This window comes from Prionailurus bengalensis, chromosome B3 (assembly GCF_016509475.1).
Source record: "Prionailurus bengalensis isolate Pbe53 chromosome B3, Fcat_Pben_1.1_paternal_pri, whole genome shotgun sequence".
Classification (NCBI taxonomy): domain Eukaryota; kingdom Metazoa; phylum Chordata; class Mammalia; order Carnivora; family Felidae; genus Prionailurus; species Prionailurus bengalensis.
In genome coordinates, this window is record NC_057355.1 from 18,892,519 (window position 1) to 18,917,441 (window position 24,923).

A 24,923-nucleotide genomic window follows, 5' to 3' on the forward strand; every position below is an offset into this window, starting at 1 on the left:
TGTTGATTTTTTTTTTTAATTGGGTTGTCAGATTTTATTTGTAGGAGTTCTTTATATGTGTTGGATATGAGTCTTGTCAGTTTTAAGTATTGCAGATATTTTCTCCTGCTCTATGGCTTTCCCTTTCACTCTCTTCATGGTGTCGATTGAGAAATAGAATTTCTTTATTATTTACTCTGATTTGTTAATGTTTTCCTTTATGTGTAATGCTTTATTTTTTTAAGTTTTATTTCTATTGAGACAGAAAGAGAGAAAGAGAGTGTGTAAGCAGGGGATGTGTGGAGAGAGGGAGAAAGATCCCAAGCAGGCTCCACAGTGTCAGCAGAGAGGCCGACTAGGGGCTTGAACTCATGAACCGTGAGATCATGACCTGAGCCAAAGTCAGATGCTTAACTGACTGAGCCACCCAGGTGCACCCCATATTGCTTTTTAAGAATCCTTTGCTTATCTTAAGGTCATGAAGATGAATGTCCTCTTATGTTTTCCTCTGGAAGCTTTTTCACATTTAGATCTACAAAAACACCTGGAATTTATTTTGTATATGGTGTTGGGTAAGGATCAAGTTTAATTTTTATCCTTGATAGCCAACTGTGCATATATGCATGAGTTTGTTCCTGGTCTTTATACAATTTTATTGTTCTGTCTATCCTCATACCAATCTCACACTGCTTTACTATCTTTTTTGGTAGTATGTCCTGGTACTTAGTAAAATGAGTTCTCTTGCTTGGTTATTTTAAAGATTGTCTTAGCCACTCTTGTTTCTTGATATTTCTGTATAAATTTAAACACACACACACACACACACACGGTGTGGGATTTTTTGCATTTCATTTGTTATATGAGTTTTTATTTACTTTTTTCAAGCCTCACAATTTTTATTTCTTGAAATATTACATTAGGCAGGATGAAAAATACAATGTTGAATATATTCAGCATGATGGGCATCATTAATGGACATCCCTGTCTCAGTGCTCATCCCTTTGGGGAAAGCTTTCAGTATTTGGCCGTTATAGCATCATATGATGCTGGCTTGATGCTTTTTGAAGGTGCTATTAAATCAGGTTAAGGAAGTTCCTTCTTACTTTTCTGTGAAGTTTTTTTTTCAAATAAATAGTTGCTGAATTTTATCTAAAGCTTTTGAAGATATGGCTTTTTCCTTTACTCTTTTAAAATGGTAACATTGATTTTCAAATAATAAATCAACCACAACTTCCTGAAATAAACCCAACTTGTCTGTCATGCATTCTCTTCTTTACATATTGTTGAATTCAGTTTGTGTTGAGGAATTTTGTACTTATGTTCACAAATGATTTAGCTAATAGTTGTTGGGATTTTGCCTCCTAATATTCTTTTCAGATTTTAGTATTGAGATTATGCAGGCCTTATGAGACAAGTGTGGATGTGTTCCTTTGGTCTCTACAGAAGTTTGTATAATACATGTGTTAATTACTCCTTAAATATTGGAAGAATCCGCTGGATGAACCATCTGGGCCTAAAGATTTTGTGTGTGTAGGGGGTAGAGGAGTGGATTTCAAAATTTTGGATTGAATTTTGTTTCATTTAGATGGCTATTTAAATATCTACTTCTTTTTGTGCCCATGTTAACAAGTTGCATTTTTCTAGGAACTTACACATTTTGTTCATGCCTTCAAATTTACTGACATAAAGTTGCTCGTAACATTCTCTTATCTGTTGAATGTCTACTTGCTCTACAGTCACAGTGAAAGTGTGGTCAAGAAAGTTCCTTTCAGATCAGTCCCCTTTCTTAGCACTTCAACATTGCCTTGCACCACAGGCCCCAGATGCCATGACCCAGGTTAGACCCCAGCCCACACTGGTCTGTCTGCACTGTCTACAGCCAAGTGGGTCACCCCCGTCAGGCCTATTTCCTCTTGTCTGGAATCTGATACGCCAAAGGCAGCAGCCTTAATGTCCTAACTTGGTTCTACCCTTCTGCCTGTTCCCCCTGATTTCCAGCAGGGCATTTCTAGAGGCAAATCTTTTTTTTTCCACTTGGTGAGAGCAATAATGATGTCTCAGAAGCCAAGCAATGTGTGTGCTGAATCTACTCCTCCGGATTCTGTCTTTGCTTTATTGTAAGTCTTCACCATTATGATAACATTGGTGGCACAGTGGACTGTGTTTTTATAAAGTCATCTGGCATAGTGTGAACCCTTGGTTCTGGTAGGAAGAGAGGTGACCTTTAAAATGACCACAAAAGCCATAGAGGATGTTACAACAATGCATATCTACCTTTCCAGAGGTAGTTCAGTGCTTCCGGTTGTATCAGAGAGAGCTGAAGTTGGCCTATCAAGTTTACCTTTCACATTTAAATAAGAAAAAAAAAAAAGAACTGGAGGCTAGAGCAGCCAATAAACATGTTTTTACCTTAAGTGAGAAGATAATTTGGTACAGAGACAAGACCAAAATAAATCAAGGAAAAAAACAGTCTGTTAACTGGAAACATAAAACATAGTGTCTCAATGGGATTTTTCTTCCACCAATAATAATAATATAATATAATATTAATAATAATTTAACACCTATGTCCTAAAGGGAGTGGAGGCATTCTAGATTTATAATAAAACATTGTACATATGATGCCTATGTCGTACTCATAAAAGCAAATAACAGGCAGAGAAAACTTGACATAGGTTTTTCTGTTGTTCTAATGACTCTTCAGGAAGAGATCTTGATGGGGAAAGAATTAGCAATGGTTTTGAGTTTTGTCTTTGTTTATCCTGAAGATTTTAAAAACATCTTTTTATTAAAGAATAAAAACCGGGGACCCCTTGCTGGGCCGTGCCTTTCCACTCAGCAGCAGCCCGCATCAGGGGGGCCTGTGTGGATGTCTTGCCAGCCCTCACAGCCCTAACTCCCGCTTGGTTTTATAATAGGGGCCCCAAGCAAATGGGACAAAAGTGCAAAATGTGGCCCCCAAAGTATGAGAGATTGGTGTGTGTGTGTGTGTGTGTGTGGAGGGGTATTTGTGTGTTCTGTTCAAGCTCTTCCTCTGCAAGGCTCAGCCTCTCCTCAGCCAGCTGAACCCTAAGTCTCAGGTCTGCCCTGCACTCTGGGCTCAGATGTGCCCCCTGAGGGGGCCGCCAGCAGGCTACTGACCCACCAGCCTGTATTGGTATCTGTATCTGTATTGGTATTTGTATCTGTATTCCCTGAGTGGTCTGCAGCCCCAAGAGCTGCCATTGACTCTAACACTTGTCCTTGGACATTTCTCAGGGGGTATTTTGCAGCCTTTTGTTTTGTTCTGTCTTACTGTTGAGCAGTCTGATTGGGTTGCATAGCAGAGATGAAAGAGTGTGGCATCCTCTTTCTGTTTCTAAGATTTCACTTGGGTCAACAGCTCGCACGCATGTCATGCCCCAAAGGCTCAGGTTTTCCGGGAAATAATGGCTAGGTGAGCAGCCTGCCCTGGGTCTGACTCTCCGGGACAGGCCCCCAGAGGGATCCTACTGCTGTCTGGGCAGCTCTGCCAGCCTGAAGGAGGGGCTCAGGGCAGGGGGAGGGGCAGGAAAGCTTTCTTCTCAGGAAGCGAGTGAGAGGCCAGCAAAAGACAATAAGGAATTGGGGCCCAGGCTGCCTCCACTGGCCAGGGGACCTGGGGGTAGAGAATTTGGGGGAATTTGAGAATCATCCCTGGGTAGCTGTTACCAAATATAATGGAAACAACCTTCTGGATATTTGCACTTCTGGGTATCTCCAGACGCATTTAAAATAAATTTTTTAAGATTGTGCCTTTTGTTCAGGCCCATTCAGTGCCAAGTGTAGTCAGGTTTCTGTCTCCCAGAGTTGGCATCATAGTGAAAACAGGGTCAGGTAACAGTCACATTGCAGTTGGCAGTTATACGCTTTCCTTCTGTTGTTATCTCATTTGATCCTTACTCCAACTCCATGAGGTAGGCCAGGCAACTATTACTATTCCCACTGGACACCAAGGCTTGGAACGTTTAAAAAAACCACCCACATCAGAAAGTGGCCAGTGAGCCCTGGAAGCCTGGTCACCTCCTTTGGTCCTTCTGCCACTGTTGCATTGCGTCCTCTACATCACTTTGGGAGGCAATGAGCTGTTCTCTGTGGCTGAACACACCTGAAAAAGTGGGTTCCCCTAGAACCTCTCAAGTAATCCTGAGAGTGAGCAAGGTGGCAAGATGCAAAGTCCTACTGGCATGACGTGAGCGCATGGAAAACCACCAGTCTCACATATATGAATGAACACAACTGAACTGAAATGGGCCTCTGGAGAAATCCTTGAAATCTTTGACCAGTCTGAGTCCTAACTGCAGTAAAATCCATAGGGATGCTATATTTAACATTTTAACACAAATTAACAACATTTTGTTAAATACATCTCAGGGGGAGAGGAAGGTAGTGGTTGAAAAGAGGAAAGGGCAGAATCTGGGGTCCCTGTGGCTCCTGTAGGCCACAGCTGTGGAGGGGGAAGCAACTCTGGCTTCCAGCAGCCCTTAGAGGACACTGTGACCCGGTAGCTGCATGGACTTCAACCTAACGGCCATGTTGACCGTTGAGAATGAGATGCCTGTTGGCCCCGAGGCCATTCTTCAAACAGTCTCTCTCTTTGCCTTTGGTGGCTTCTTCCTCCTCCTCCTCCTCTTCCTCGTCTTCTTCATACCCATCCTCATCATCACTCCGCACATCGTGGGTGTCCTAGAGAAAGAAAGGAATGGGATGTGAGTGACAACCTTCCAGAAAGAGCTTGAGTGATGAAGAAAACCCAAATCCCAAACCCAGAAAGAAAATGCAAATTTCAAAAACCAAACATTCACCAAGGTAGAACATATCATGGGTCACACAATAAATCTCAACAAACTTAAAGAATTGAAATTATGCAAAGTATACTTCAGGTTATAATGGAATTAATTTAGAAATCAATACAAAAAATAGGAAAATCTCAAACCAGTTGGAAATTAAACAACACACACTTGACAATGGATCAACACACACTTACAAAGAGTAAGTCACAATGGATATTAGAAAATATTTTTATTAAAATGAAACTACAGCATATCAAAATTTGTCAAAGGTAGCTAAATAGTGCTTATAAGGAAATTTATAGCATTAAATGTTATATTAAAAAGAAGACAAGTCTCAAATAATTTGAGCTTCCACCTTAAGAAATTAGAAAAAAGAAGTGCAAAATAAGCCCAAAGCAAGCAAAAGGGAGGAAATAATAAAGAAATCAATGAAACCGAAAACAGAAAAAAGCAGTAAACCAAAAGCTGGTTCTTTGAAAAGATCCATAAAATTGATAAATCACTAGCAAAGGAAAAGAGAGAGAAGGCACAACTTGTCAGAAAATAAAAAGAGGATTCAACTATGGATACTACAAATATTATAAAAATAACAGAATACAATGAGCAATATTATGCATATATATTTGACAACTTGGATGAAATGGACTAATTTCTCAAAAACTACAAACTACCAAAATTCACCCAATATGGCATAGGTAACCTAAAAAAGTCATATAACTATAGAATAAATTAAATTAGTTATAGATCTGGAAACGAATATCATCAGGCCCAGAAGTTTTCACTGGCAAATTCTATGAAACATATAAAGAAGAAATAACACCAAAGTTCCACAATATCTTCCATTAAAAAGAAGAAGGAATACTTCCCAATTTATTTTGAGGCTAGAACTACCCACATACCAAGGCCAGAAAAAAGACAGCATAAGAAAAAACAACTACAGACCAATATCTGTAATGAATATATACATAAAAAATCTCAACACAATAGTCCAAATCAAAACCAGCAATGTATAAAAATAATAATACATCACAATGAAGTGGGGTTAGTCCCAGTAATGCAAGGCTGTTTCAATATTTAGAAATCAATGAATGTAATTCAACCTATTAATAATCCAAAGAAGGAAAAAATATATAATTATATCAGTTGATGAAGAAAAATCATATGACAAAATTCTACATCCACTCATGATCAAAAAAAAATTCAGCAAAGAAGAAATAGAAGCTAACATCATACTTAATGATGAATGACCGAACGCTTTCCTCCTAAGATTAGGAACAAAGCAAGAATGTCTACTTTCACCACTCCTATACAACATTGTATTGGCAGTCCTAGTCAATGTAATAAGGTAAGAAAAAGAAACAGAAGTCAAACAGATTGGAAAGAAAGAAGTAAAAGCGTCACTATTTGAAGATGACATGATTATCTATGTAGAAAATCCCAGAGAATCTACCGAAAGCTCCTAAAATTCATAAGTGAGTTTAGCACAAAGTTGCAGGACACAAGGTTAACACACAAAATCACACACACACACAAACACACACACAATCTTGATTTCTATATGTTTTTTAATGTTTATTTTATTGCTTGAGAGAGAGAGAGAGAGCATGAGCAGGGGAGAGGCAGAGAGAGAGGGAGACCCAGAATCCGAAGCAGGCTCCAGGCTCTATGCTGTCAGTACAGAGCCTGACATGGGGCTCAAACTCACAACTGCGAGATCATGACCTGAGCCGAAGTCGGAAGCTTAACTGACTGAGCCACCAAGGTGCCCTGCATTTCTAAACAATAATGTAGTAGCCTGAAAAATGTCCTCAAAGATATTAAGTACTAATCCCTAAAAACCTGTGACTGTTACCCGATATGGTAAAGTTTTTGCAGATATGATTAAGTTAAGAATCTTGAGAAGACTGTCCTGGATAATCTAGGAATGCCCTAAGGCCATCCGAAGTGTATAAGAGAGGCAAAGGGAGATTCAACACAGAGAATAGGCAATGTTAAGATGGAGTTAGAGACTGGAGTAATGTGGTTGCAAGAAAGGAATACTGGCAGCCACCAGAAGTTGGAAAAGACAAAGAACAGATTCTCCTACAGCCTCTGGAGGGAACACAGCCCTTGCCACACCTTGATTTCAGCTCAAAACTGATTATAGACTTCTGGCCTCCAGAACTGTGAAAGAATAAATTTGCTGTTTTAAGCCATCAAGTTTTGTTACAGCAGCCACAGGAAACTAACATGACTAGCAATGTCTGACTAAAAACTGAAATTTAAATATCTGTAACATTACAAAAGTTTCCAAAAAATAAAATGCTTAGGTATAAATCTAACAAAACACATATAGGATCTGTATGTAAAATCTATAAAACTCTGATGAAAGAAATCAAAGATCTAAATAATTGGAGAGATATACTATGTTCATGGATTGGAAGATTAAACATAGTAAAAATGTTAATTACCCCCAAGTTGATCTACAGATTCCACACAATACCAATTAAAATCTCAGCAAGATTTTTTGTACATACAGACAAGCCAACTCTAAAATTTGTATGGAAAAGCAAAGAAACTAGAAGAGCTAAAGCAATTCTGATAAAATTGGAGGACTCAAACTACCCAAATTTGAAACTTACTATAAAGTTATAGTAATCAAAGCTGGGTGGTATTAGCAAAGGGATAAGCACATAGATCAGTGGAACAGAATAGAGAATCTAAAAATAGGCACACATAAATATGGCCAATTGAGTTTTGACAAAGGTGCAAAAGGAATTCAATGGAGAAAGAATAGTGTTTCCAACAGTGTTGGAACAATTAGAAATCCATAGGCAAAAAACTAAACTTTAACCTAAGTGTCATATCTTACACAAAAGCCAACCCAAAATGGATCATAGATCTAAATGTAGAATATAAGACTATAAAACTTTTAGAAGAAACCCGTGACCTTAGGTTGGGTGAGGGGTTCCAAGATGTGGAACAACAACAACAACAACAAACTCCATTGGAAAAAAACAATAATCTGGACTTCATCAAAATGAAGTCCACTATAAAAAACACTATTTAGAGAATAAAAAGACAAGGTGCAAACTAGGAAATAATATTTGCCAACCTCATAGCTGACTTGTATGCATAATAAAGAACTCTCAAAACTCAACAATAAGAAAAAAGCAAACCAACTGAAAAGTGGGCAAAATATGCAAAGAGAAGCATTTCCTTAAAGAGGATACAGGATGTCAAAAAGCATTTGAAAGGATGTTCAACATCATTAACTGTTAGCCAAATGCAAATTAAAACCAGGATGAGATACAACTATAAACCCATTAGAATACCTAAAATTAAAATTACTGACAATACCAAGTGCTGACAAGGACGTAGAGTGACTGGAAGGAACTCTTACACATTGCTGATGGAAATACAAAATGGTACAGGCACTTTGGAAAATAGTTTGACAGTTACTTATAAAGCTAAGCATACATTTACTATATATGGCAGCAATCCTATTTCCGAATATCCACCCTGGAGAAATGAACATTATGTTCACATAAAAACAAATGTTTATAACATCTCTATTCATAACTGCGAAAATTGGAAGCAACTCAAATGTTCTTCAATCAGTAAATGGATAAATAGTGGTGCATCTGTACAATGCAATACTACTTACCAATGAAAAAGAAACAAGTGTTGACATTTACAAGAAATTGGGGGAATCTCAGCGGCATTATGCTAAGTGAAAATAAATTAGTTTTAAAAGGATACCTACCATATGATATACTAATGTTATTAACATTCTCTTCTTTTTAAAAAATGATACATTTTTCTTAAAGTTTATTTTGAGAGAGAGAGAGCAAGGGAAGGGGGGGGGGAGAGAGAGAGAGAGAGAGAGAGAGAGAGAGAGAGAGAAAATCCTAAGCAGGCTCCTCACTGACAGTGCGAGTGCACACTGACACTGACACCGGGCTTGAACTCACTAACAGTGAGATCACATTTACATGCTCTTCTTGAAAAGACCACCTATCTGGATGGAGAAGGGATGCCAGGGGCACCATTACGGTGATGGCTACACAAATCTATACCTGTGTATAGATTCATCAAACTTTATACAGATGGGAAAAAGTCAATTTTCCCAATGGTGTTTAAAAATTAATCGTATTTCTTTTCAGATAGCAAATACTATGGTTTTCCCAATATGCATTTGCTAAGTAAAGTATTACTCATGTAGGCCTTTTGGTTGTCAAGATGCTCTTATTGTCGGGAATTAGGATGGGTTCTATTTTCTTTATGCAGGGACTCTTTCAAGGGCAGTTCTTAATGAAGGGGTATAGGCTCCCCCACCTCTCTCAGGTATTCTCAGAGAAATTCTGGGAGGAAGACTCTTAGAAGAATGACATTCCTACAGATCAGGCTTCATTCCAAAACAGAAAAGATGGTATGGATTATTAGAACAATACTGAGAACTCAGGCTCTGGGCAAGGCCAGTGTTGGCCATGACCCCGCACCCCTCTAAACCAGTTCACAAACATCTCTATTAAACTTAGACTAGAAAAGAAAACAAACAAACAAACAAACAAACAAACAAACATGGGAGCATCTGGGTGGCTCGGTCTGAGCATCTGACTTCAGCTCAGGTCGTGATCTCCTGGCTCATGAGTTCGAACCCTTCATCAGGCTCTCTGCTGTCAGCACAGAGCCTACTTCAGATCCTCTATCCCCCTATTTCTCTGCCTCTTCCATGCCCCCCCCCGCCAAAGCAAATAGAAATTAAAAAAAAAGAAAAAAACATGGAAGATGAAGGCTGGTTCCTGACACCCCATTTTTTGAGATGCCATCTATAGCCATATGAGTCACTTTCTCCTTTTGTGACCTCCAGACTAAACCTGACCACCTCTGGGTATATGTAACCGAATACCTCCTCTGTGTACAATCTTCCTGCAAACACGGCTTTTGAAAAAACCCAACGTACCCATATTCTGCTGCCTTAATCACAGAAATGTCACGTCATGGGCTCTTCTCAGTACGATCGGTTCTTTTCCGCAACAACACAGAAAGGGTCTTAAAGTAAAAAGGCTCACTGTAAACATGGAGGCATAAACTTGGTGTCTCATCTGTTATGCAATGGAGAAAGGCAACCTTTTTATGATATGCTGTCAGCAGGGATCAGAAGTGCTGTTCCCCTCTGCAGATGGGTCCTTCAGGGAAGGATCATGCGTGGCTGATGATTGCTTTCATGGACCACGCCCCTTGAGTCTCCTTCTTCAAAAGATTTTTGTAGGGAGCAAGGGGAAATCTGAGTCAGAATAAAGAAATAAATTTCTCTCCAGAAAAGCAGACTAGCATCTACTGTCCCATTTCTCCAGGACTTAAGGAGCTGCTTCAGCTGAGATATGAACTCGTCCTAGAAGATGCTTCCCATTGCCCCAAGCCACATCTCCAGCCCTCTTACCTCTAGGAAGGGGTCCTGGACCAGTGGAGCCTTCTGGAAATTAATGGCGTCTAATGGTCACAAAGGTTGGGGAGCATCACTGATTTTCAGTAAGCAGTGGCTAGAGATACCATATATCCTACAATGTGTCTGACATCCTAGCATCCTGCCAGACATCTGTGTAAGTGAAACTGTGTTTCTGTGTTTAATCATCCAAGCCTAGAACCTAATTCCATTTTACATTCAAGCATGGTAATTCTTGTGTGGTTTTAATATACTCTCAATTCTCCAGGAACATAACTATGTACACAATTCAAAGGAAGGCTATACTTTGTTTTGTTCAGGGCTTCATAATTTCAGAAAACCATGTCACAGATGACACAACACTACCGGGGGGAAGTTGAGTCCCAGCACAACATGCCTGCATCAGTCTGTGTTTACAGCTGCCCCATTCATGGTGAGTCTCCACATGAGCAAGCACGGCATCTGTTGACTCCAGGATCCTCTTGAGTGTAGTTTTGCACGTAGGTTACACATGAAATGAATGTTTTATCAGAAATGCCTCTTATTATATCTTTTTCTATTACAGTTGTGGCATTATATTAATTTTGAAATTATGATTATAGGTGAGTTATATTACCTGGGATTTTTTTTTTAATTTTGAGAGAGAGAGAGAGAGAGAGAGAGAGAAAGAGAGAGAGAGAGAGAGATTGAGAATCTTAACCAGGCTCCACGCTCAGCATGGGGCCCAACGCGGACTCAATCCTATGACACTGGGACCATGACCTGAGCTGAAATCAAGAGTTGGACGCTCAACCAACTCAGCCACCCAGGTGCCCCCTTAACCTGGGAATTTAATTTCAGGCTAGCGAATGGGATACGGGTCCAGTAGGATTGAGAACCATGGCCCTAGATGATGCATCAAGCTTAGAAAGGATTTTTGGATAGTGAGAGTTTGTTGGATGGATGTACAAGTGGTTGCATGTTATGCAAGCTTACATAATATAAATCGGAAATGATGGGTATTAAAGTATTGCTAAAAGCTCATGTTATATTCAATTTTATCTTGTATATGCCGTCTATAATAAAACCATAACAGCAGTGGAAACCTCAAAGGGATTTTTTTCCTCTGCTCTAAAAGTCCGCTGTGCTCCACCTATTCATCCCTCCCTCTTCCCCAACCCCTCATGACCACTGACCTGTCTACTGCCTCACAGATTTGTCTTTTCCAGAATGTCATATAGTTGGAATCATAGAGTATGTAGTCTTTTAAGATTGGCCTCTTTCACTTAGTTATGTGCATTAAGGTTCCTCCATGTCTTTTCATGGCTCAATTGCTCATTTCTTTTTATTGCTAAGGAATATTCCACTGTTGGAGGTACCACAGTTTATGTACACATCCACCTACTGGAGGACATCTTGGTTGCTTCCGAGTTTTGTCAATTGTGGATAAGGCTGCTATAGACACTCGTGCTCTAAATGTCTATGTGCTGAGCACTGGACCAAGCAGCTAGTGTGAACAATAACATTCCCTCCTCACAGTAACCCTAGGACATAGGAGCCAGTCTCTTTACTTTACAAGAGAGGAAACTGAGGCTCAGAGGGATTAAGTAACTTAGAAGGCCACACAGCTAAGAAAGGCAGATCGGATGAAAACCCTACTCTAAGCTTAGAAACTGTGAACCGCAGTGCTCTACAGACCCCTGCTGGAGTCTTCTGCACACACACTTGAGACAGGGCACCCAGGAGGCAGACACTCAGTTCTGTTTGAGGTCAGTTCTCTGCATAAGAAAGCTCCCTCTCCTTTCCTACTGAACAGAGCACCAGCGGTCTCCTTATACCTCCTCACCCTGTTCTGACTCTGCCCTTGGTACCAGCAGGACTGACTTCGAAGCATAAAATTGGAAATAATGAAAATCACCCCTAATTAATTATTTTTACTCTGTGAGACAAACACTGACATGTTTTATTCTGTTCTGTTTCATTGTAAAAACGGTGGTTGAGACCTAGGAAACTGGATTACTGATCTGCCACCCACAGTTTGAAAAAAGCTGACTTCGGGTATGCCAGAAAAAAGAGGTTTTTCTAAATAGCCCAAATCAGAGAATATTAAAATACAAACCATAATGCATGTTCTGCAAAGCACTTTTTCACAACTACAAATCTTTCCCAGCAATTACAACACTTAACAGAAATCAAAAACAAATCAAGCTTGCTCTAGTGGAACAAGGAATTAAATACTTGCTAAAGGTCAAGCCACAGTGTTTTCTGGAACACTACCTGTCTGCTTTGACAGAGTGCCAAGACTGCTTACACAGCAGCATTGAGTCTGTCTCTTGGAATCAGCCCATTTCTTTTCCTGCATTGCCTTTCCCTACACTGTTCTCTGCACACTTTTAGTTGTCACTGGGCTAGTAGAACTTGTCTCATGCAAATGTTGGCCTGAAACCCTCCCACAAATTATTAAAGGCCCAAGAAAATGCATGCATAAAGAGGACCCAGAACCTTTTGAAGAGTGAACTGGACCTTGGATCAGCAGCCAAAGGGTCACAGCTACTTGGTTCAGTTCTCCCACTTGCCCAAGCGTATGGGCTCACATGCTCACCGTGATCTGCCCACCTGAGCTGCCTCTCAGTGAAGGTCTCAGCAGCTGCCATTACAGAGAGCACATCACTATCTGATCACTTTAGATAGCATTCTTTTGAATTAGCAAAGATATCTATATGCAACTGAACTTTTTCCAGAAATGACCTGGGCCCTCTAGAACACGTTATTAACAATATTATTCATTCCACGATTGAAGTGGATGAGTATAATTTTTGCAAAGTCTTTTAAGAATCCCCTTCTCACCTGGCAACAACCTTTGGTTGCACAAAACGGTGGTGGAAAGAATGAGGGACAAGTTACGTATGTAGCGGAGACCGTGTTACTAGCTCTAACGGGGCTTTGGAGCCCCCACATCACCAAAAGGCATCAATATTGGCAAATGTCATCTGCCTGGCACTCCAAGAGGGCAGAGAAGATGTGTGTTCAGAGGATGGGCTGAAATCACAGCCACTGTGAAGGGAGACTGGCAGTCAGTTTGGAAGCATCCCATACACTAGAAGAAATAGAAACCTCTGAAATTGGGGGACGCCTGGGTGGCTCAGTCAGTTAAGCGTCCAACTTCAGCTCAGGTCATGATATCATGGTTTGTGGGTTTGAGCCCTGTGTCGGGCTCTGTGCTAGCAGCTCAGAGCTTGGAGCCTGCTTTGGATTCTGTGTCTCCCTCTCTCTCTGTTCCTCCCTCCACCCCCAAAGATGAATAAACATTAAAAAGAAAGAAAGAAAGAAAGAAAGAAAGAAAGAAAGAAAGAAAGAAAGAAAGCTGTGAAATTGGGATAAAAATGGCCTTCTTCAATTAAAGTCATGAAGTCAAAATACCCCTTTGAAGAGTGGGTGCCAGGAATGGGGGCACAGAGCTGAACTGACTTATGTCCAAAAACTCAAGCATCTGATCCCTAAAGTAATGAACACACTTCCAGCTTCTGCTAGTCTCCTTTTCTTTTGGGGAGCTCACAAAAAAACTGGCTGACTTTGTAACAGTACATGGTAATTACCTTCGGTTGGTGTCAAATCTCTTGGACACAGAATGCCAGGATCAAGATCACAGCCCCAGCTGCCTATAATTCTGAGGGCGAGTCAACGTAGTACCTAGCCCTTTATGTCCTGTGGAGTTTGGATCCACATCCCTGAAAACATACCCTGAGATTGGCTTGTCTGTGTACACAGAATGTTTCCTCTTGAATTTCAGAGCCAGACACAAAAGTTGCTTCTTAAACTGCCCCAACTCACCAGTGTAAGCTAGAATATAACCCTTGAACAACATGGGGTTTAGGGGCATTGACCCCTGCACAGTTGAAAATCCACGTATAACTTTTGACTCACCAAAAATTTAACTGCTAGTAGTCTACTGTTAACTGGAAGTGTTATCAATAGCATGAATAGTTGACTAACACATATTTTGTGTGTTACATGTACTATATACTATATATTTAAAATGAGCTAGAGAAAAGAAAATATTATTAAGACAATCATAAGGAAGAGAACATACATTCACAGTACAGCACAGTTCAAACCCGTGTCGTACAAAGGTCAAGTGTGCATTCTATTTTCCACTGATGGCTTTTTTCATTTCACTTGGTGCTATCAATGTCTCTAATTTCCTTAAGAAATGAATTCATTTTGCTAAGGCTTATGGGGGCTTTGAAAAATGAGCTTCTAAGAGAAGAAGTCAGTTTTAGGGCTAGATGGATTCTAGAGAGTGTCTTGTCAAACATGTTCATTTTCCAGGTTAAATAAGAGCTTCAAGACTCCATCGCACCCAGCTGAGTGACACAGCCCCACAGCAGCCACATGGTTCTTGATAACAACCATAGATGTCTTTCATATTCTCTGTATTACCTAAAAATTAATTAACAGTGTACCAGACTCTGTCATAATCATCCAATTGCGATGGATGTGGAAAATGATTTGGTTTCGTAAATGTAATTTGCTTTGGGGATTAGAACCATTAAAATTAGCACATTCTCTAAACTGCCATACTTTATGGCCTTTAGAAACAGCTTTAGATTCTATGGCCTGGAAATTCGACAACCCTAACAAGGCAAAGATACAAAGCGATTTTGGAAAACAAAAATCACTAGGATTTAGGTAAGCATCGTTTAAGAAATAATCATATAAAGGTGGAGGATTAAGTATATAGTCATAGAAAATGTGTATTAAAATTGAAACGTTCAAATTTGTTTTAAATATTAGCATCCAACAAAGAATTTCTACACTCCATCAAGAAGGGGGGAAAAACACAATGTGACAGAAAAGTAGACAAAGGATCTGAGCAGGCAATTCACGGAAGAGGCAACATTTGTGACAAATAAACTATACAAAATGCTCAATATTAGTAATCAGGAAGATGAGAATTAAAGTGAGATTAAAAAAAAACTCACATTCATCAAACTGGTAAATATTGAAAAGTCCGATAAAAGCGAGTGTTGGTGAGGATGTGGGGTTTGAAAGATAGTTTGACAGCATCCAGTAAAGGTGACATGGGAATCCTCCCTACAGAGAAACTCTCATTATACATTCTCAAGGAGACAGATATAAGGATGTTTATGGTAGAATTGACTATAAACAGGAGGCTAAACAGAGTGTGGAGTATCTGATTGGTGGAAAACTGTACAGGAGTTAAATGAATTGATCCACAGAGTAACATGTGTCAATGTGAATGTCATGGATGAAGAAAACAAGATGCACAATTATATATACTAGATGTAAAGTTTAAAAATAAGAAAGCAATACTCCATATTTTTGACTGTATTCAAGTCTAACAAGCATATGAAAGCATGGGTGGAAGGACACAGCCTCAGTGGTTTTCTTTGCAGGGGGAGAGAGGGGAATACAATCTTTCTTTCTAGTTTCTCTTAGGTGATTCCATCTAGCGTGCAGTAGGCCCTCAGTATCTGTTTGATGAGTGAGTGAATGAACGAATCTAACACCACAGCAGAAACCCCCACCTTGACCCCCAAATTTATACCCCAGTGTGGACCTCTCTCCCTGGCTTCAAACTCAAATGCTCACAGCTAGACAATCTCCTCTCAGCTGCCTAATGGGCTTATCAAATGCTGGTCAACTCATACACCACCTTTTCTCCGGTCTTCCCTATTTCAGCAAATGGCACTTCCATTCATTCAGTTGTTCCAGACAAAAACCTCCAGATTATCTTCAGTCCTGCCCTGTATGGGAGACCTTGTTTCCCAGACCATCACACTCAGTGGGGCTCTTTGGTACAGACCTCTTCCCTTGTCTTCAGCAATTTCCAAACTGCATCAAATCCCTGTGACCAGGATCTAGATTCTGCGTTGGCTTGGCCCATGGGCTCAGCAAACTGTAGCACAGCAGTCAGCAGAGCTGTGCCACACAGGTTTGGATCCCCAGAGCCCCCTCCTGACCTAGAGCACTTTGCAGCAGACTCATGACAACCACTTCAGAGAGTTCTTGCGGGACAGGGCCGTTGCCTTGGCTCAGAGGAGCCATGCTGCCATTGTTGCTGAGATTTCTGAATAAGGAAAATTCACAAAGTATCTCACCACTGTCCTTCTCCAGTGGTAGACAAAATACAACATGTTCTTAGGCAACCCCAATCCACCAGCTCACATTCAAAATGGAATACATAACATTATTATGGCCCATAGCAACTAGAGTATCGTGGGGCTATTCTACACCAGAGTTTCCCAACTGGTGTGCCAGGAAAAGGTTAAAATATGCTGAGACATTGATTCCTTTAGATCTTGGAGCAGCTACCAGAGCCCCAGTCTCCTCATTCTTTGGACGGTAGCGTTGGTTTTCCCTAGCATGCTGTGCAAGTATCAGTCTCTCAGTGCCCTGAGGGAAGGAAGATTGGGAAGTGCTGTATGGGGCTGAAAGAAATGTTTCAATAAGTAGCAACCTTGGAAGACTTCCTCCTAAGTACAGTTGCTTGAACTAGAGATGGGAAACTGTGTAGCTCAAACTTGGATGCTGTGATTCCAGGGGAGGGAAAGGTATGTGCGAAGGGCAGGAGGGGAGAATTAGCTGCTTCCAGGACATGAACGGTTCTGCTGCTTAGACCCAACATTCGACAAGGTTAAGAAGAGAAGAAATGACAAGACAGAAATGGTCACTAAGTGAATGAAAAGGAACCAAGAATGACTGCTTGGCATGGTCAACTCTACCACTATTCCCTTCCCAACCCAAACTGTACATGACCATGAAGGAATGGAAAGTTGGTAGTGTTATAAATGTATTCATTTTCACCCAGTTCCAACTGAAAAATAAGCTACAATCTTATTCTCTCCATTCATCAGAACTTTCCCAATGCAGTTGCCTGATTTCAAAAGGAAATGGCTGGCAACCATTTGGAATTATCATTTGAATAATTTTAAACCACCAATATTTACATCTGAAGAAATGCTACCCAGCTAATTACACGGAGCTTGGCTTCTCAAGAACTAGCGAGTTTGGCTGTTCTGGCATAACCTACCTTCCCTCTGTATAGAATGACAATGGTAGGTGGGAAAGCAAGGAATACTTTGGGAACACCACCAACCACAAAGTGGAATCAGCCAAAAGAGAAAGAAGTTCATCCATCCATTCCAGGAACCTCAGCCTAGGCACTCTTGACATTGTGAGCCTGGCAATTCATGGTGTGGGGACTGTTCTACTCATTTAGGATGGTTAGCAGTAAGTTTCTTTAGTTTCTTTCCACTAGATACAGCTGTGACAATCAGAAATGTCTCCAGAGATTGTCAAATGTCTCTGGAGGGCAAAATCCCCACTGAGAACAACTGGCTCAAAAACTATTTCTTGAGCCCCAGTGCATTGTGCAAGGCATCAAGGACATAATAGTCTTTGTTTGCAGATAACTTATAGTCTACTAGAAGAGCCAAATGCTAAGAGCTCAAACAAATAACAATAAATATAGAACTACACATTTATAAGTGTTACTATGAAGTAGAGAAAATCACCATGTGTAAATTAGGGATCTCACTTAGATGGGGTGATGTCAGGTAGCTGTGCCAGGGAAATGGAACTCGGAGATTGTAACCTGAAGGGTAAGTAGGAGTGGTCAGGAAAGAGTGGGGTGAAGAACGTTTCAAGAAGAAATAGTATGTGCAAAGGGCCTGAGGTGGGGTAAAATCTTGTCACGTTTGAGGGATCAGAAAGGCCAATGCAGCTGAAGCATAGTGAGAAACATGGAGCATGTCCTAAGATGAAGTCAGGGAGTGAGCATGGACCGGATTATCAATTTCAAAGATCATGGTCAGGAGGTATATTTTACTTCTAAGTCCAACCAGAAGCCATTGTGCAGCACCGTCTGAGATAGCAACGACCAAAACAGACAAGGCATCTATACTCAGAAAACTCCTGCTCTAATGGGGGGAGCTGGTTGCTATATAACAGCATTCCTGATTGCTGTGTGGAAGGGGCTGGAAGGACTTCGGAGACGCCAGAGGTAGAGGCTGTGCAGGCTGTGACTGTAGTCCAGAGGAGCAGTGGCATGGATTGGAGGGTTAGCACTGGAGATGCAGAAGGGGTGTTACTTAAGAAAGATCAGTGCCCAACAGCCCCCTGGTTTGGAAGGGACATTTAGGCCCATCTAATCTAGTTTCTGTTGACACATACACACTCCTGCTCATACATCTCCAATAACTACAGTAATTGTCCAAAAGGAGTCTGTGTACTTCCTTCAAACATCGGTCAGTTTTTCAAACATTTAAAGACAGTTAAATCCTCTTCAAGCTAAATATTCCAATTTCCTCCCACAGCTCCTCATATGACACAACATCAGAACCCCTCCCCGTGCTGTGTTATCTGAGAGAATATACTCCCATCTGTAGCCATCAATCTGAGTTGTATTAATGTGTGTAACACAACCAGCACCACCCAAGTCATACACGACTTATCACTTTCATATCCGCCAAAAAAAAAAAAAGTGGGAGAGGGGGCGTACAATAAATGTAAATCAAACCCTGATATCTATACTTCTGGCTTTACTGTTTCGTGTAACTTTTTCTTATATTTTAAGATACTGGAATATAAGATCTTTATCAATTAATCATGATTTGCCTGTTAATGAAGGTAACATCTGGCCCTGGCCTGTCTTCCTAAAAACTGATTGCAAGGATTACCAAGCAAAATAAACATTGACAATGAGGAAAAAATATACTAATGCTAATGAGATAAAATGCTCATTTCAAGTAAATGAATGATCTCTGCCATAGCATTTCCGTATACCTCTGGGAAAGACATCTGCAGCTATGGTTTCAATAAAATTGTAGAGCTGTGTTTTTGAAATGCCTTAAGGAAACTCTGGGCTTGGGAATCTGTGGTTCTACATTAATGTCAAAAGCCCAGGAGGTCATGAATGACTCATAATGTCCCACTGCTTTTTGAATGGCTCCACATCTAAATCCACAGTTGGCAATGAAACAAAGGACAATATAATAAGCATTTTATGCTGTTTTGAAAGCAAACTTTTCACTTCAACTGTATGAAAAGAAAAAGAGGTGCATTCAGTCAAAGAGTTCAATTTTCTGAACTACTACCCAAATACATTCCTTTTTGTTATATTAGTTCTTATGATCCAAAATGACAAGGTCACAGAAAAAAACAATTGGGTTTTTCTTTCTTTTTTTTTTTTTCCTCAAAGAGGCTGCATTAAATTTAAATTGGATTCTATCAAACCTAGCTACACAGGGACAGTTACTGTTAGTTACCTGGATCTGAATTTTCTAGACCAGGGCTTCTCAAACTTTAATAGGCATATAATCACCCAGAGTTCTTGATGAAGTACATGCTCTCATTCAGAAGTGGGACCTGAGATACTGCATTTCTGAGGGTTTTTTTTTTTTGTAAGTTTTCACTTATTTATTTTGAGGAAGGAGGAGCAGAGGAGAGAGGGAGAGAGAGAATCCCAAGCAGGCTCCATGATGCCGGCACAGAGCCTGATGCAGGGCTCGATCCCATGAACTGTGAAATGATGACCTGAGCCAAAATCCAGAGTCAGACGCTTAACCGAATGAGCCAGCCAGGTTCCCCTGGTGAAGCTGCATTTCTAACCAGCTCTAGGTGATGCCCAGGCAGAGTCACCACTGTGGTTAGCAGGCTGTTTCTGAGGCCACAGACTCTTCCTAGATTGCTGCCCTCTGTGAAAAGAGGTGCAGCGAGTCACCTAAGGATCTTTCCAGTTTGAAAATTCCATGATTTCAAATAAGTTTTATTTCTTTAGTATCTATATATCATGAGTCTTTAAAAAAATTTTTTAAGTGTATTTGTTTACTTTGAGAGAGACAGAAACAGCGTGAGCAGAGGAGGGGCAGAGATAGAGGGAGGGAGAGAGAATCCCAAGCAGGCTCTGCACCGTTAGCTCAGAGCCTGACATGGGACTTGAACTCACAAAACCATGAGGTCATGACCTGAACCAAAACTGAGGGTTGGACTTAACTGACTGAGCTACCCAGGCACCCCCTAAGATGAGTCTTTTTAATCCAGAAAGGCAATAAAAAATTACCAATATGTCTCACTTCCTATAATGGATGGCTGTTTACAAGTAATTAGTCAATCATCTTATAAAATGAGTCAGGCCTTTAATTCTCCAGAGAAATGTACTACTTAAAGAATTCTGGGTTTCCACAAAGGAAATAATCTCCAAGTGTTCCAATAGTCTGAGTTTTCTTTTGTAAGAATGTTTTAGCATTGAACACCTATGTGACATGAAAGTCTGCTGCTCTTGTTAAAATTTGCAAGATGGGAGTATTTGTTGAGGTCATGTCCACAAACTCCACACATGTGGGGGAGAAATGCAGCTATCTTTGGTTTTTAGAAAGTAGACAATAAATGGAGAGTCGTCCATGGACATCTGTCCATCAGTGGAGAAGACACACAGATACACACATACATGGACTTCTCGACTTTCTAGTGGCTCTCAACCTGAGAGACAGATCAGAATCACTTATATCAGGGGAAGAAGTCAGTCAAAAATTCCAATGTCCAGGGCCCCCTGGGTGGCTTAGTTGGTTAAGCGTCTGACTCTTGGTTTCAGCTCAGGTCATGATATCACAGTTTGTGAGTTCAAGCCCTGCTTCGGGCTCTGTGCCAACAGCATGGAGCCTGCTTGGTTCTCTGTCTCCCTCTCTCTCTCTGCCCTTCCCCACTTGCTCTTTATCTCTCTCAAAAAAATAAGTAAATAAACATTTAAAAACTTCCAATGTCTGGGCCTTGTCTCATAAATCCTGATTTAAATGGTCTGAGTTAGGACCTGGCCATGAGTGTCCTTCTTTAAAGGCTCCACAGGTCATTCTGGTCAGGTGTAGTCAACATAGCTAATGTGTAAAAAGTTCATCTGAAATAAAAAGTGGAAATCCTAGGAGATCTTCTTGTCAGTGTGAGCAGTATACCTCACTCTGTATTTTCCCTAAATATAATCACAATCCTCACCTGATGAAAATATATATCAGGAAAAATAATAAAGACTTTCTTCATGAGATGGCTTATGTAGAATACTCCTGAATTCTTGTAACAGATGTCCTAGACAAAAGGTCCTCAGGAACATTTAAGCATCCATCACCAAATGTCCTCTTTTCCATTCTGTTTTTTTTTTTTTAATTTTTTTACATTTATTTATTTTTGATAGACAGAGAGCATAAGTGGGGGAGGGGCAGAGGGAGAAGGAGACACAGAATCCGAAGCAAGCTCCAGGCTCTGAGCTATCAGCACAGAGCCCGATACGGGGCTCGAACTCACAAACTGCAAGATCATGACCTGAGCCAAAATCGAATATTTAACCGACTGAGCCACCTAGGGGCCCCTACTACTTTTCCATTCTTAAGCAAAACATTCAAATGATAAGCTTATTAAGCAAAGTGATGTTTAATAAGAAGGAATATAACTTCCATCACAAATCACCACCATCACCAGACAATCCCCAAATGGAGGAAATGTGACTTGGCCCATATGAAAAAGACTTAGAGGTTTTAATCAATTTCAAGCTCACTATAAATTAACAATGTAATGTGATTATCAGCAACTTGAAGCAAAACTAGGCTGCATCGATGGAAGTAGAGTTTTCACAAAATGAGACATCAAACCTGCTTTTGTATTAGTCAGACCATGTGTAGAAACTGATGCTCATTTAAAGGAGAATCTGGATAAAATGAAATGAGAGAGGTAGGTGAAAAAGCTCAATAGCATACCTTGGGATGAGGTACAGTTTAAAGAATTGGAGATGTTTAAACATTTTTTTAAGTTTATTTATTTACTTAGAGGGAGAGAAAGAGAGAGAGTGGAGGAGATGCAGAGAGACAAGAGAGAGAGAGAATCCCAAGCAGGCTCCACACTGTCAGCACAGAGCCTGATGTAGGGCTTGATCTCAGGAACCATGAGATCATGACCTGAACCAAAACTGAGAGTCGGACACTTAACTGACTGAGCCACCCAGTGCCCTAAAAGAATTGGAGATGTTCAATCCACAGAAGCAGAGCCACGCAGGTGATAGTAGGGCATATGGTTGATATCTAATGGCTACCATGCAGTTCTGTGCTGCTAAATGCAGCTTCCATACTGAAACATCATCAAGATTACATGTGAGAATGGAGGAAGAAGTCTATTATTAAAAACGTTTTAAGCACCTGTGTGCAAATGATTTACTTGAGGACTTCTGGGCTTGGAGAACAATCGTAGACTGATTCCACATTTCTCCCTCACTTTCCAAAAACAAATACAGCATCAAATGCCTTCAATTATCCTGGGGAAGAGAGAACACTGTTTGGGTATCTATAAGAAGAAAAATATATATATACAAATTCGAATGAGCTCCCTCAGCCCTCTAACTTGTGCTGGGAACATGGAGAGGGGAAGGTTGGAAGGAATGAGCAGAATGGGTGTATTGACCTAGAAGAAGTGCAGACAAAATCACCTCCAGAAAGAGAAAGGGAAAGTATAAATGCACAGGCTGGGACCTGGTAGTTCATAGCCCTTATTAAAGAGAAGGAGCCCCAAAGTGTACCAGACAGGAAGTGTCACTCAGAGAAGCAGAGTTTGTTGGGGAGAATCAGGTATATAAAGAAGATGTGGTACTTGGAGATAAGCAATGAAGGGAAAAAACAAAAAATAAGGATGTCACAGAAGATAAAGAGAAATAAGACAATAGGTTGGGGGGCACCCAGGTGGCTCAGTCAGTTAAGTGTCACACTTTGGCCCAGGTCATGATCTCATGGTTTGTGAGTTTGAGCCTTGCATCACTTCAGATCCCCAGTTCCCCGCTCTCTATACCCCTCCCCAGCTTGTTCTCTCTCTCTCTCTCTCTCTCTCTCTCTCTCTCTCTCTCAAAAATAAATAAGTACTAAATAATTAAAAAAAAATTTTTTTAAAGACAATAGGTTGGCTTTTATCCTCTATTGCTCACAAACTGAAAACTTCTTGAGTGGAAAAGGAAAGGTAGTGGGTACAGCCAGCATAGTATAATCAAGCATAACAGTATAATCGAGCATAACACCAGGGGCCCCATGAGAACAGATCACACATGAGAACATATCCCACCATCTGTCTCAGATGCAGGAGGAGAGAAGTACAACGGCTATCCTAGAGCTGGGAGCTACAACATCCAATGTGGTAGCCATTTGCCACATGTGTCTTTTGAGCAATTGAGTTGTGGTCAGTCCAAATTGAGATGTGCTGTAAGTGTAAAATCCACACTGGATTTCAAAGACTTAACATGAAAAAAAAAGAATGAAAAAGGTCTCATTACTAGTTTTTTGTATTGACTGCTGAATCACTGTATTAGCTGTAAATATGATTATAATCCTTCCCCGATTAAGATACACACCAGGCAAAATATACTACAGGCAAAATTGAAATGATAATATTTTGCTTATGTTGTGTTAAATATATTGCTAAAATTAATTTCACCTGTTTCTTATGGTTTTAAATGACACTACTAGAGAACTTAAAATTATATATGTGGCTCACATTATATTTTTATTGGACAGCATTGGCCTAGAGGGAAAGATCAGGAATAAAGAGGAGCTACCTAACAGTTATGCTCATTTGAAAATGAAACAGGCTATCTCAGGAAGTGTATAAACTATTGTTATTTAGAAAATAAAATACTGTGACAACTGCTTCTGGCCAGGATGGAAAAACAGGGAATAGATTATCCTAGCATGTTAAACAACTAGAAAGCTGGATAAAATATTAAAATAGTTTTTAGACACTGTTCAAGAAGTATCTCTGGACTGTGATTCCTGAGAAAAGGAAAATGGAGGAGGGGAGCCGTTCGCCTGTCCCAGCATACCATCTTACCATTTCTAAGCTGAAGCACAGTGAAGAAACCAAACAGAGCCCCATGGTGCCACTGAGTTGAGGAAATAGAAATTGGAGTTCACCACCAGGCAGGTATTTGTGGGACAGAATGCTGGAGAGAAGGAAGATATGCAGAGAGAGAGCTCCAGAGATCTTTAGTGGAATTCCCTTCAGTCTTTGACTCAGCACTGACCAATGTGTGTGTGTCAGGAAACTACCAAAGGCCAGGCAAAGAATCACCAGAAAAAAAGTTGAAAAACAACCCCTGGAGCTCATACTGGGGTGGCAGTTTGTTGTCTGCTCAGCAGCCAGAGTGAAAAGAACTCTTTTTAAATTTTTTTTAAAAAATTCTTCTTTCTTTTAATGTTTATTTACTTTTGCGAGAGAGACAGAGACAGAGACAGAGACAGAGTGCAAGTGGGAGAGGGGCAGAGAGAGGAAGACACACACACAGAATTGTAGACTCCAGGCTCTAAGCTGTCAGCACAGAGCCTGATGCAAGGCTTGAACCCATGAACCTCGAGCTCATGACCTGAACCTAAGCCAGATGCCTAACTGACTGAGCCACCCACTTGCTCCTTAATGCTTTTTTTATTTTAAAATTTTATTATTATTTTTTTTTTATATAGAGAGAGGGAGTGTGAATGGAGAAAAGTGTTAGAAACAATTCCAAGCTGGATCCACATTCAATGTAGAGCATGATGAGGGGATTGATCCCATGACTCTGGGATCATGACCTGAGCCGAAATCAAGAGTCAGATGCTTAACTGACTGAGCCACCCAGGTGCCCCAAAAAGAACTCTTAGTATATGGACATCAAGGAGAACACTAAGAAGGACTTCACTGTTAATTAA

At 40.4% G+C, this 24,923-nt stretch overlaps 1 protein-coding gene across 1 annotated transcript in view; it reads right to left on the reverse strand.

The window, feature by feature from the left end:
- Positions 1 to 2,361: 2,361 nt before the first annotated feature.
- CERS3 (ceramide synthase 3) overlaps positions 2,362 to 24,923 on the reverse strand; it is a 106,023-nt gene continuing 83,461 nt past the window's right edge. The window contains exon 12 of the mRNA XM_043554795.1: positions 2,362 to 4,683. Coding sequence (XP_043410730.1) covers positions 4,522 to 4,683 — 162 coding nt within the window. The 3' untranslated portion in view covers positions 2,362 to 4,521. The remainder of the gene's footprint in view (positions 4,684 to 24,923) is intronic.